General features: G+C 40.5%; 1 protein-coding gene across 1 annotated transcript in view; it reads right to left on the reverse strand.

Moving 5' to 3' along the window:
* Positions 1-14,288, reverse strand: part of LOC109910450 (deleted in malignant brain tumors 1 protein-like) — a 53,877-nt gene that overhangs the window by 14,431 nt on the left and 25,158 nt on the right. Inside the window, exons 6-8 of the mRNA XM_048604381.1 lie at positions 10,444-10,758; positions 3,704-4,015; positions 2,293-2,607 (exon numbers count right to left, since the gene is read on the reverse strand). Coding sequence (XP_048460338.1) covers positions 2,293-2,607; positions 3,704-4,015; positions 10,444-10,758 — 942 coding nt within the window. The remainder of the gene's footprint in view (positions 1-2,292; positions 2,608-3,703; positions 4,016-10,443; positions 10,759-14,288) is intronic.

A 14,288-nucleotide genomic window follows, 5' to 3' on the forward strand; every position in this document is an offset into this window, starting at 1 on the left:
GACAGAAGATAAACTGAACAAGTGGTAATGAGAGCTGAGGGTAGCAGGGAATGATAATGAAGTCTTGATGAAGAGTCCTGACCTGAAACACTGAAACTCCCAATCCTCTGATGATGCCTGATCTGTTGTGTTCCAGATCTATACCATATTAACTCTGACTCCAGCATCTACAGTTTTAGCTGTCTCCTTGTAGCAGAGAATAGATAGTATGTGCTGAAGGCAAGTGATGCAATTTGATAATAGGCCTGAGAGTGGGAGAAAATGGATTGGCTGAGCTAAAAGCAATCCATGTCATAACAGAATTGGATATGAGAATGAGTAAAAAGGATAGAAGGGTGGAATCAAGTTGTAAAGTTATTGACAACAAAAACAGAAATTGCTGGAAAAGATCAGCAATTCTGGCAGGATCTGTGGAGAGAAATCAGAATTAATATTTTGAGTCCAGTGACCCTTCCTCAGAAGGGTCCGAAAACCCAAAACAGACCGGAAATACCAACTCTGATTTCACTTCACAGATGCTGCCAGACCTGCCGAGCTTTTCCAGCAATTTCTGTTTTTTGTTTCTGATTTACAGCATCTGCTATTCTTTTGGTTTTGTAAAGTTATTGAACTTGATATTGAGTCTCAGAGGCTCATTGGAACACTGCTGCATGCTTCTGACAGAAATGTTGGCATGGAAATATGGTGGTGTTTGAAGTGGCAAACATTTATATGGACAGAACACAAGTGTTCTGTGAAGTGGTAATCCAATTTGTGTTTCATTCCCTCCAGTGTAGTGGAGACCATGCTGTGAACTGTGACTGCAGTAGACTAGATTGAATGAAGCACAAGTAAATCACTGCTTAACCTGGAATGTATGTGCGAGGCCTTGGATGGTGAGGAGGCGGAGGTAAACAGGTGTTACACCATCTGTGATTGCATAGGAAGGTGCCACGAGAACGTGAGGGGATGCTGAGAATTAAGGAGGAGGGAGCATTCCATACAGATTGCTGACCAAGAGGTGGGGGGGAATATGTGTCTGTCTATGGCATTGTTTTGGAGGTCATGGAAATGGCTGTTTACAATCCTTTGGAAGCAAAGGTTGGTGGTGTTGTAAGTGAACACCAGGGGGATCTTAATCGTATTTGTGGGTGGTAAGAGAAAGGGTGAGTGCTGAAGTTCAGGAGATGGAACAGACATAGTTAAGGACTCTGTTGGCCACAGTAGCACAGAATATTTGACGGAAAAAGAAAAGTGGGCATTTCTGGGCTTCCCCCGCCACTCCGTGGAAGTTGGCATGACCACAACACATTTGATGGAGATGGAGGAACTGGAAGAATGAGATGGAGTCCTTACAGGAAGCTGGATTTGAGGACACATATTCCAGGCAACTCTGGAAACTGGTTGGTTTGTAATGGATATTGGTAGCCAGCCTACACCCAGAAATGGAAACAGGGTCGTCAAGAAAGGGAAGGGAGATGTCAGAGCTGAACCAGGTGAAGTAGACAGTAGAGTGAAAATTGGAAACAAAATTGATCATTTCTTTTCCAGTTCAGAATGAGTGAGAGAAGCAGCATCAATGATGTCATTGATTTTTCAGAGAAACAGTCGTGAGGGGCCCAAGTAAGACTTGAAAAAGGAATGTTGCAATTACCCCATTGAGAGACAGGCATTACTGGCGCCTACACTCGTACCCATAAACACACCTTTGTCTTGAAGAAAGTAAGAAGAGTTAAAGGAGAAGTTGTTCAATGTGAGGACGAGCTCAACGATGTAGCCGAGGGTAATGATGTGGGCATGGAGGGATAAAACTAAATCTTTTAGTGAGGACAGAATGTTCCACATGAAACTTTAAACTCCTGTTCAGTTTGGTGGCTGTTCAACTCAATTGTGCAAGTGAAATATCAGGCTTTCTGTTCAAAACTAATGACATTTTTTTGAAAGAGATCAATGAAACACTCCTACAGGTTAATTTCTTTAAAAGACATATGAATACGAATCCATGCAAAGATTTGTTAAGAGCACTTTGTTTGAAGTTGCCTGCCACTTCAACACACCACTGCATTCCCACGCCAACAATTCTGTCAGAAGCAGTATTCCAGTAAGACTCAGATTCAATATCAAGTTCAATAATCTTACAAACAAATTTTATCAAACAGAATGCTCTTAACAAACCTCTGCATGGATTGTTATTCATATGTATTTTTAAAGTAATAATATTTAGGAGTGGTTCGTTGAGCTCTTTTTAAAAAAAAGTCATTAGTTTTGAACAGAAAGGACTGGAAAGGGTGAATATTTGAAAGGACATGTTACCTGAGCAAATAACTCCAGCATCTTCTTTATGATTGCAGTCGCTCTTGCTCCACTGCCCCGGCAGGCATTCCCACAAGACAGAATCATTCATGCTGCAGTAAATATTATCTAACCAAATAGGCCCTACCCCTGGACCAAACCAACTGGAAACTGTTGCGTTTAAAGCCTGTCCACACTTCAGCTGATTACAGACAACTTGAGCATCTGCTAAATCCCAGGAATCATCACATACAGTTCCCCAGCTTCCATTGTAGTAAAGCTCCACTCTTCCAGCACAGCGACTTTCACCATCCACCAATCGTATCTGAATATGATCTGAAAGACCAGAAATAATTACATCAAACATTTTCTTGTCCAGGTGACGGTTCCTGCACTGTATGTAACAAATTTGTTGCAAATTTACATCCCATTGCTCACTGTTTACATGCAATGATCAGTTTGTTCCATTTTTCTGAATGTTTTGTGCCTTTTTGTTTCCATTATCAATTCAGATTTTTAATCAGTAAAGGATTCAAGGTTTGTTGTAAAAATCAAGAAAGTGGAGTCAACCATGATCTTATTCAATAGTGCAATCTGCTCCTTTGTCTCACTATCCTAGGTCCAATCCACGTTCAAAATGAAAATGAACTGCTGAGAATTATCAACCACAGCCCCTCCTAACACAGATACTACAGTCCTACAAATAATCATGGGTACGAAAGGAAAATTTAAAATGATAACTCTATGATTTTAACATGCAGAGCTCAGCTACATCTGAATCTGCTTGAAAAATGATGTCTCCAAGTTTTATATTCCAGTCTCTTTACAAGGATGTCATAGTTAGGGTCAGCATTTTTTGTCTATCTCTATCTTCAAGGTAGTGCTACAGCTGATTGCTGGTTAGATTTTGCCAAAGGCATTGTCATTAATCCAATGGGTGTTTGAGAGTCGTTTTGGTCAGGCTGGACAGCACTGTGGGTTTACTTCTCTAAACTACAGCAGTGAAATAGTTGTGCACACTTTTAGTGAAAATAGTATTTCAATTGAGCTCTTATAATATCTAAAATTGACCATTGCCATGTCCTGTGCTATCAACATTCTAAGTGATAACCATGAACCATAAACTGAGTTCGAGACATATTAATATAGTAGCTACAAGCGCAGATCAGATAAAAAGGAATTACTTGATTAGCATCTCATTTTCTATCTCCCGACTGCCAGCCCAACATCTATAAGGCACAACGCAGGAACGCGATTGAATACTCTCAACTTACCTCGATGGGTGCAGTTCAAATAACACTCAACCCCATCCAACAGAAATCATTCCACTTTTCTGAACATAGTATTAGTTTTATTTATGACTCCAGGGGACTTTAACACATTGCTGGCAGCAGGGCAATGATTATATATGAGTAAAGAAAGAAGGCCATACCAGAGCAAACCACTCCCACGTCATCTGCAAGAGATGACTGCTCCGTTTCTGTAAAACGGCAACTCCGCAGGAAGGGTTCACTTCCATTGCACCTGACATTACTGATCCACATCGGTCCAGTGCCTTTTCCAAACTTCGAGTGGTTGTAAATGTTTATTGCAGAGCCACATTTCAGCTGTCTGCACACCACTTCTGCTTCATTCAAATTCCACTCAGTGTCAATCACTCTCCTCCAAACACCGTCATAATAAACTTCCACACGGCCTTCGCAAATACTCTCTCCGTTAGCCAGTCGTAACTGCCAATCTTCACCTGTAAGAATGCAATTGGATAGTCAATATTCATGCAATGTTTTAAAAAGAATCGTCTGAATGTAAATTATAACCATTCATCTCATTAACTGGGAGAAGATTTATCTCTTCCCCCAGTTACTGAATAGTGAATAGAAAACCGGAAGGGAAAGCAGCCCGCATTTGAAAGGCAGAGATAATCAGGAAGATTAACATTTCAAAAAATTCGGTTCGAGCTGCTATGCTCCAAAGGACAAGATCTTTACAAGCAGGAAAGATAAAATGAGGAGGTACGTTCTCAATTGCACTATTGTATACTTTGAAGATGTGCAGCTGTCGCTGGAAAGGCCAGTGACGGTTCGGGAATTCAAATAATTCGGCAGGTAAAGTCACAATTCTTTAAGGGAGTGAGTTCCCGGAACTGAAGGAGTATGACGGTGCAGGAAAGTTGGTATTTTGCCAAAGAACAGTGGTGTGCAAGTTGAAAGGAAAATCGCCGGTGCTGGTGTTCCCCAGAGGTTGTTGCCTTTAATCACACAAATAATCGACATCTCGGCTTGCAAGTTGTTGGCGATGGAGCTTTGATGAATTGTTGCAGTGAATCTTTGGATTAACAAATCTGCGCTAAATCTATCTGATGTAGCGCATTGTTCTTTAAATATCATGACTGAGGGTGCCCTCTGAATATGGGGGTTCATGTCCACAAGACCACACGATATCGGAGCAGAATTTGGCCATTTGGCCCAGCAAATCTGCGCCGTCATTGGATCGTGGCTGATATGTTTATCAACTACATTCTCCTGCCTTCTCCACATAACTCTTGATTCCCCCTTACTAATCAAGAACTGAACTATCCTGTCTTAAATACACTCAATGACTTGGCCTCCGCAGCCCTCTGCAGCAATGAGTTTCACAGAGTCACCAACCTCTGGCTGAGGAAATTCCTTCTGGTCTAAGTTGTAAAGGGAGGTCCCTTCACTCTGAAGCTGTGCCATCAGGTCCTCCTCTCTCCCACTATTGGAAACATCTTCTCCATGTCCACTGTATCTTGGCCTTTCAGTATACAGTAGGTTTAACTGGGATCTTTCCTCATCCTTCCAATCTGTTTCGAGTTCATGGCTAGAGTCCTCAATCGCTCCTGGTTTGACAACCTCTTCATCCCTGGATCATTCTTGTCAACATTCACTGAATGCCCTCAACGGCCTGCATATTTTTCCTCAGAAATGGGGCCTAAAACTGCTCACTATATTAAAAATGCAGTTTGGCTGTAGCCTCATTACAGACTTAGGAGTACATATCTGCTTTTGTATTCTCGCCCTCTTGAAATGAATGGTAACATTGCATTTGTCTTCTTAACTGCCAAGTGAAACTGTATGTTAACCTTAAGAGAATCCTGGACTAGGACTACCAAATTCCTTTGTGCTTCAGAATTCCAAAGCCTTTCCCTGTTTAAAAAATACTCTATGCCTCTATTCTTCCCATCAAAGTCCATAACATCACACTTTTCCATATTATATTGAATTTTCCACTTATTTTCCCACTCTCCGAGCCTGTGCAATCTTTTCGCAGCCTTCCCTGCTTCCTCACCATGACTAGTCCCTCCAGCTATCTTTGCATCATCTGAAAACTTAGCAACAATACCCACAGTTCCTTCCCCAGATCATTAATGTATAATGTGAACTGTTGTCCCAAGACGGACCGCTGCAAAACTCCACCAATTATCAGCTTCCATCCCGAAAAAGACTCCTTTATCTCTACTCTCTGCCTTCTGCCAGTCAGACAATCCTCTGTCCATGCCAGTACCTTACCTCTCACACCATGAGCACTTATGTTATTGAGCAGCTTCCTGTGTGGCACCTTGTCAAATGCCTTTTGGAAATATGAGTATATCTCATTCACTGGCTCTCCATTGTTTAACTTGCTTGTTACCTCCTCAATTCTAACAGATTTGTCAGGCATGATCTCTCATTGACAAAGCTGTGCCTACCAATACCTATTTTATCATCCACTTCCAAGTACTGTAAATGTCATTTTTATTAATGGACTCTAATTTTTTTTTAACCAATGACCAAGATCAGGCTAACCAGCCTACAGTTTCCTGCCTTCTGCCTTGCTCCTTTCTTAAACAGGAGTGTTAAATTGGCCCTTTTCTATTCTTTAGGACACTCCCAGACTCCAGTGATTTCTAAAACATCACCACCAATGCCTCAACAACCTCCTCAGCTATGTCCTTCAGAATTTGGCAGTGTAGTTCAATTGTTCTGCATCATTTATCCACCTTTAGACTTTTCAGCTTCCCCACCACCTTTTCCTTAGTGATGGCCTCTACACACACCTCATCCCCCGACTGATTTGAAGTTCTGGTATGCTGCTGGTATCTTCCACTGTGAAATATGATGCAAAGTACTTACTCAGTTGCTCCACCATTTCTTGATTCCTCATTGCTACTTCTCCAGCCTCATTTTTCTCCGGGTTCAATGTCTACTCTTGCCTCTTTATTACCTTTTATAAATCTAAAATAAAACTTCTGCAATTTTTTTTTACACTGTAAATTTTACCTAATTTACTCTCATATTTCATCTTCTCCACCCATATTGCTTTTTTAGCTATCCTCTGTTGGAATTTAAAAGCTTCCCAATCCTCGAGCTTCCCATTAGTCTTCACCACATTCTATGCTTTCTCTTTTGCATTTATGCTGTCCCAGACTTCCCTTGTCAGCCATGGTTGTTTCATCCTCCCCTTAGCATGGTTCTTCGTTCTTGGGATGAGTTTCTGCTATGCCTCCCGAATTACCTGCAGAAATTCCTGACTTCCCTGCTAGGCTCTTCTTTCAATTAGCTCTGGCCACCTTCTCCCTCATGTCTTTGTGGTTTCCTTTACCCAATTGGAATACTGCTACATCTGATTCAATCCTCTCCCTCTCAAACTGCAGGGTGAATTCTATTATATTATAGTCACTTCCTCAAGGGGTTCCTTCACCTTAAGCTCTCTTGTCAAGACTACCATGTTGCACATCACCGAATCTGGAGCTGCCTGTTTCTTAGTGGGTTCTACCACAAGCTGCTCCAAAAAAAGCCATCTCATAGACATTCCCCAAATTCCTTTTCTTGAAATTCACTGCCAACCTGATTTTCCAAGTGCATCTGCATGTTGAATTCCCCCACAATTATTGTAATAATTTTTTTTTACATGTCTTTTCTATCTTCTGCTTAATTTTCTGCTCCACGTCTTGAAGACTGCGAGGAGGCCTGTGCCTAATTCCCATAAGAGTCTTCTTTTCCTTTGCAGTTCCTCAACTCTACACACACATATTCTATGTATTTCACTGCTTTATCACTTATTGCTGTCGGTATAATTTCATTTCTCAGTAACAAGGCAACTCCACCCCCTCTGCCCATCTTCTTGGCCTTTCAATACAATGTGTATCCTTGGATATTGAGTTCCTAGCCCAGGTCTCACTCGGTCACATCTCTGTGATAGCCACAACATCATACCTGCCAAATTCAATCTGTTCTGCAAGGTCCTTTACCTTGTTTTGTATACCAAGTGCATTAAAGTACAACATCCTCTGTTGACTGGCCCCTTCTCATAGTTGTCCCTTTATCTGCTGTGCTTGATGTTAGATTCCTGACCCTTTACATACTCTCTGACTTATTTTGGAACCTTTAATAACGTCTGCTGATACCCCCCACCATGTTTAACGGTCTCCATAATTATCAATGCAACTGATTGCCCACACTATTTAGTTGAAACGTCTATCACCAGACTTAGGCAATTTGCCATGACCCCTGACTCAGCATGATGCAGGTAGAGACCAACTGATCAGAACAGTCCCTCCTTCTCCAGTTCTGGTGCCATTTTCCAATAAATTTGAATATATTTCACAAAAAAGTCACAACAAAAATATGTAGACATTGACATTGCTATCGCAGTCCACATATGATAGAGGCAACAGTTGACTAAAGTTGTGCACTGGGTACCAAATTCAGCAAGTTTTTTTTTGTTGTTTTCAATGTAACAACCAAGATTTTTTGGAACATCCAGCCTTTATTGTAACAGTCGCACTCATTTGTTTTATTTTCTAAATATTCAGCGGACCAAAGTGAATTGGCTGACATTTGACCACTGTGACTCCGGGAAGATGCTATATAAAGGGTAATCTCCTGGGCACTTCTAGTGGTACATGCTTGCACATGTGTCAGCCCTGTCCTTTACAGTGTTGTACTGAGCACATCCATCCATTGTGAACAGGAATGCTTTTGTAATATCTTCAAATAGCTTTTTAGTTAGTTTTCCAGAATTCATGACACAATTTGACAAGGCTACAGGGGCTAATCTGATCAATTTGTTCACTTAACTTTGTGTTTGCAATTCTATGGTTTAGTATGGCATTTCACCTTAGTTGAAGCTTCTCAACATTTTACCCCTCAGTCTTAGGTGTGTCTTTTGCTGGCATAGTCTTTTGCACTCCTCACTGGGGGAGTGTTGGTCATCAACCTCAAAGATAATGGTACAGTGAAAGGTATGACACTCCAGGTGCTTAAAGTTTGTGGTGAAACAAAACATTACTGCTGATTATAGCCAATAGCACCTTCTGGATACCCAGTCTTGAGCAATTAGGCTTGCACTGGAACTATCCAATTTAGCGCTGTGCTCATGGCAAACCATTGTTGTGGGCTTCCTCTATGCAAAGATTGCATTTCACCAGAATAAGAAGTCCATTGTAGTTACAGTGACCAATATTGCCATCAATGGATGCATCTCAGATGAGGAGACATAATTAGGCAGTGTGCTTTCCTTACACAGGTTCCCTCACTACCTGCTGCACGATTAGATCTTCGCAACTGGCCAAGCACCATCAGTCATGATGCTGGCAACACAAAGCTGGTTATAGACATTGAAGAATTTGATACAGAATGTTGTAAAGCTCTCAGATTAGTCTGGAAGCAAGTAGACTTTTAATTCAGTCAAAAATAATTCATAATTCAGTTGAAGATTCACTTTCTCAGAGCATCTATGAAGAGTGAATTCAAGTCATGTGTGCTTCCCGTAACATATTAAAAGAAACTGGCATGAACCACAATCCCTATAGTGTAGAAGCAGGCCATTCATCCCATCGACCCTCTGAAGACCCACCCCTCTACCCTATAACACTGCATTTCCTTTGGCTAACCTACCTAGCTTACACATCCCAGGAAACTATGGGCAACTGAGCATGGCCAATCAACCTAACCTGCACAACTTTGGTCTGTGGGAGGAAACCACAGCATCAGGTCGAAACCCATGCAGACATGGGGAGAACATGAAAACTCCACAAACACAGTCACTCAAGTGTGGAATCGAGCCTATGTCCCTAGTGCTATAAGGCAGTGGTGCTAACCAGTGCGCCACCATGCTGTGGTATTGAAGTGTTGACCAATGAAGCAAACAAATTGTGAGTAAGAGCAATCTCAGAAAAAGTAGTGTTGCATTCAGCCTCTAAAGACCTTTCTACCATTCAATTTGTGTTTGACTTAAATCTACAAATCTTGGTTCCGTGTGCCCTCGTATCCCTGGATAATGAAAAATTATTGTTCTCACTTTTAAAATTATTAAGTTAGCTGGCATCCATTATTCTTTTGATCATGGACAGAGGAGTGGGGAACAACAAGACATCTTCAATGTTTTGAAGAAAAAAATGTTTTTAAATTTTGTCCTGAATGGACTGATGTAATAAAAACAAAGTTTTTATTTGTTTTTGTTCCCGATTTACAGCATCCGCAGTTCTTTTGGTTTTTATTTGGACTGATGTAATGTTTCTTTAATGTCCCTTCATCTTGAATTCTGGCACCAGCATCAAAATAAAAACTTTATCAATGTTATCAGTTCTTGCACAATATTAAAATTCACAATCAAACAACTTTTTAATTGCAAGGGAAGAAAAGTCTTTTGTTAATGCACGCTCTCTTTGTAATTTAACCCTTAGAATTGTGCGAGTGGATGTGCCAACATATGCTTTCAATGGTACTCCATTCTACAGGTGTGCTGTGAGTCTGAACTCTGCATATCAAATTCAAAAACAAACACTTGATATCAAAGTATATGTGTTAATCTGGGCAGGAGTTATACACACCCACTTGTGACTGAGCCATGAACACCTGCTTCATTGTCGTGAACTCACATCAACATGGCATGAATCATATTGCTTTGAGAATTAGTTGTAACTCTAATTAGTGTCATATCTAGCACAACTGACATGTGCAGATTTATAGTTGGGCCCCTCACATGAAGTGCTCAACAGATTCATTTCAATTTCCTCTGATAATGAGGATAAATTGAAAAGAAATGAGTAGCTCTGACATCTTTTTCACAGATAAGTCACAATTCAAGCAGAACATACTCTTGCAAATAAATTCACAAATAAGTAACATTATCAGATTATTTGGTATTTGACAATGAATCAATCCCTACCTGAACAGATGACACTAGCATCATTTCTGTGTGTGCACTGATGGTTTCCCCAGGATGCAATCGGGCAGTCAGTCAAATGGAGTTCATTGCCAATGCAAACGTGGATATAATTCCATATAGGCCCATTTCCCTCTCCAAAGTATGCACCTCCTGGAGTTGAGATCGCAGTCCCACAACCAAGTTGATTGCAGATCACAGCTGCATCTTGTAAATCCCAATACGTATCACATACTGTTTTCCAGGTGTCGTCAAACATTATCTCCACTCTTCCTGAGCAGGTATCACTGCCCCCAACTAACCGTGGTCTCCTTTGTCCTTTGTCCAAGAAGAATGAACATTTTTCAGTGGATTTACATTTATTTGGATAAACTTCTTCATGTACACAAAAGGAATCATCCAAACAAGAAAACAAAAAGAGTGTAAATCTTGAGAAAGACCAATTCATGGTGACCAAAATATTCTCATTTATCACAGCAGTGAAACATTGCAGTGCCACAGTGAAAGAACAGGGGTTACTTTAGAAAAGCTGTTGTAACTCTTGTTGAAGTAAGTGTAGCTTGTACTGTGTGAGAAGCTCAGAATCTGCTAAATGAATGAATTATAAGGGCTTATCTCTTACAACAAACTGAGTCCTGCATGTACCAGTTGAATGAAATTTACTGTTCAAGTAAAATTGGAATTTCTGCCATCACTACATATAGAAAAACAACTTCTCCACAGGAGAGTAGTCGTGATCAATTAGTTAATTAACTAGTTTTATCTGGTTACGGTAGCTTTACTGGAGCTGGCTTTTTCTGCCTCTGTTGTAGTCTAAATATGTGGGTCTAAGTGCAACTTCCATGGAATACCATGAGTATAACATGTGAAGCTGAGAGTTTGGTGAGTGAACAATTTTAGTGAAGGGGAAGGGGGTGCTCTTTATGTTCTACCTTTCTTTTCCTTGATATTTGTTTCAATTTTTATTTGCAGGGAATGAAGCTGTTTGTCAAATTATTCTAATTCCAAAGAATGGTTTTCAAAATTAAGGTAGCTTGGTCAAATTGAATATGCATCCCACATTTTTTTTTTTGCAAGGTATGAATGCATCATATGTCCTCAACAAGTACATGTGCAAGAAATATCAGCAGCTACAGAAGACGCCTGGTAGTAGTTGCAGACATTGGGGTGCAACTGTTAAGCAGAGATGGGAGATAGTTACACTGCCAATTTGGAATATGTATGCAACAAATTAGTGGGTTACCAATACAAGACAACAAGGTGCAGGGCTGGATGAACACAGCAGGCCAAGCAGCATCATAGGAGCAGAGAGGCTGACGTTTCGGGCCTAGACCCTTCATCAGAAAAGTCTATGAGAATTGCAGAAGTATTACATGGTTATTCTACTGAACAAATGTCGCTTACTAGTATTTTGCATTTGGATACTGATCAGAATGAAAATTATTCTGTAGAATATAGCATGAGCCAAGACCCTGACATCACAGTAGCTCAACTGCAAAGGTGAGGAGAAGGAAGAGTAGAAAAGCCATGATGACAGTGTATTCATAAATAATGGGAAAACAGACATTTCTTAAGCCACAAATTTGACACCACAATGATATATTGTCTCAATGGTGTTTGGGGCAAAGGTGGCACAGAGTGTCTGTGGGGTATTATTCTAGTGATAAGTGAACAGACAGGGGTTATCTTCCATTTTGGTACCAACAGCATTAGATAGGAACAGAGATGAAGTCTGGAAAACAGGTTTTTTGGAGACCTAGGAAAGAGAATTAAATGATAGACTTCAAAAGCATTAATCTCAACAGTAGTTTAGGTACCTCTGGCTATTAAACATGCTTATGGACAATTAAAGGCTTCAGATTCCTGTGGCATTGGGACAATACTTCATGGGCAGATGTAGTTTGTATAACATTGGTGATTTCATCTTATAATGATGAGATTAAATTATTATAATCCTGGCAGTGACATTTTTTTTTGCTGCTGTTGGCCAGTGTTTATATAAACTTGCCTTTTGGATGGAATCCGGAGAAGAAGCTCAGAATGAAGGGAAGAGAAACTGATTGTTGGAAAAAGAAAACAGTCATCAATATTATTTGATAGACAATGTTAAAGAGAACATTTATTCGAATCAGTTTGTGGAATAATGTGAAAAAGGGCAATTAAAGGCATTCTATCTGAATACACGTGGCATTCTTGATGAGGTTAATGATTTGAAGCTGTTAAAAAAGAGAACTGTATGATATAATGACTTTTGATTGCAGGGTGACTAAGTCTGGGAACTGAATGCTCAAGAATGTTCACCAATTAAGATGGATAAAAAAAAAATAAAGGAAGTGAAGTAGTACTTTTTATTAATACTAATTTCTTCGACTTTCCATTTTCAAAGCCCCCTACCATTTTTCTGAGAAATATTTCTGCATCATCCTCCATGAAGACAAGGACAAAGGAATTGTTTTTCATCTGCAGCAACTTCCTATTTGCTGTTCTTCTGTCTACACAATAAAGGAATACTTATTTGATAAGAAAGGCAGAAACCAATGTTCGGATTTTGCGCAGTATTGATAGCTAAATGATCTTTGTTCATAAGTCACATAAAAGGTAGCATGATAGTCAGACGGCAAATGGTATTTTGGATTTCATTGCAAGGGGATTCAGTACACAACAAAATATGTTTTGCTGCAACTGTATAGAAATCTATACTTAGCATACTGCATTAAGTTTTGACCTGCTTACCAAAGGAATAATACACAAGCCATAGAAGTGGTGTGATAGGGTATAATAGACTAATCATAAAGTCATGGAGTCAAAGAATTATACAGCATGGAAACAGAACCTTCGGTCCAATTCATTCACACTGAACAGATGTCCTAAATTGATCAAGCCCCATTTTCCAGTATTTGCTCCATACCCCTCTGAACCCTTCCTATTCATGTACCAATCCAGATGGCTTTTAAATGTTGTAATTGTACCCATTTCCATCACCTCCTCTGGCAACTCATTCCATACATGCCACCACCCTCAGCATGAAAAGTTGCCCCTCAGATCCCTTGTAAATCTTTCCTCGCTCACTGTAAACCCATGTCCTCTACTTCTGGACACCTCTACCCTGAGAAAAAGACTTTGGCTATTCATTCTATCCATCAAGGATTCTCGGGAATCCAAGATGGAGGATGGGAAAGAATTGTGGCTGTTTTTGTTCCTTGTTACCACATAGCCTACCATTACACACCCCCTGTTGTTAGTCATTAACAGTCCACATTAACAACTATTCACCCTCCCAGCCTGATCGTTAGCAACTCCTTTGTCTGTGCAACTGTCTTTCTCTCTCTTTGGGCTCTAACCTGTCGTTTACTCCCTACCCCACCCACCTCCCTATTTTCTGCATATAAACTGACCTTTTCCTAGCCACCATCAGTTCTGAGGAAGGGCCACCGGACCCGAAACATTAACTCTGTTTTTTCCTTCACAGATGCTGCCAGACCTGCTGAGCTTTTACAGCAAATTTGTTTTTGAAACAGAAGATACAGTCAGGTAGATGGGTGACCTCCAGGAAAGTTAGGAGAGGGAGGTAGTTTGTGCAGGAGTCTCCTGTGGCTATCACAATCTCAAACAAGTATGCTGTTTTGGAAAATGTAGGGGGTGATGGGCTCTTGGGGGAATGTAGCACTGACAGCCAGGTTTTGGTACCAAGACTAATGTAATGAGGGGCGTGTCAGGTTCCAAATGATTAATTATTGCAGGGGACTCTCTAGTTAGAGGCACAGTTGGACAATTCTGTAAGTGACAGCGAGACATCAGAATGGTGTTTTGCCTTCCAGGAGCCAGGATCAAAGATATCTCAGAGAGGG

Source organism: Rhincodon typus, chromosome 13 (genome assembly GCF_021869965.1).
Source record: "Rhincodon typus isolate 14 chromosome 13, sRhiTyp1.1, whole genome shotgun sequence".
NCBI classification, from domain to species: Eukaryota; Metazoa; Chordata; class Chondrichthyes; order Orectolobiformes; family Rhincodontidae; genus Rhincodon; species Rhincodon typus.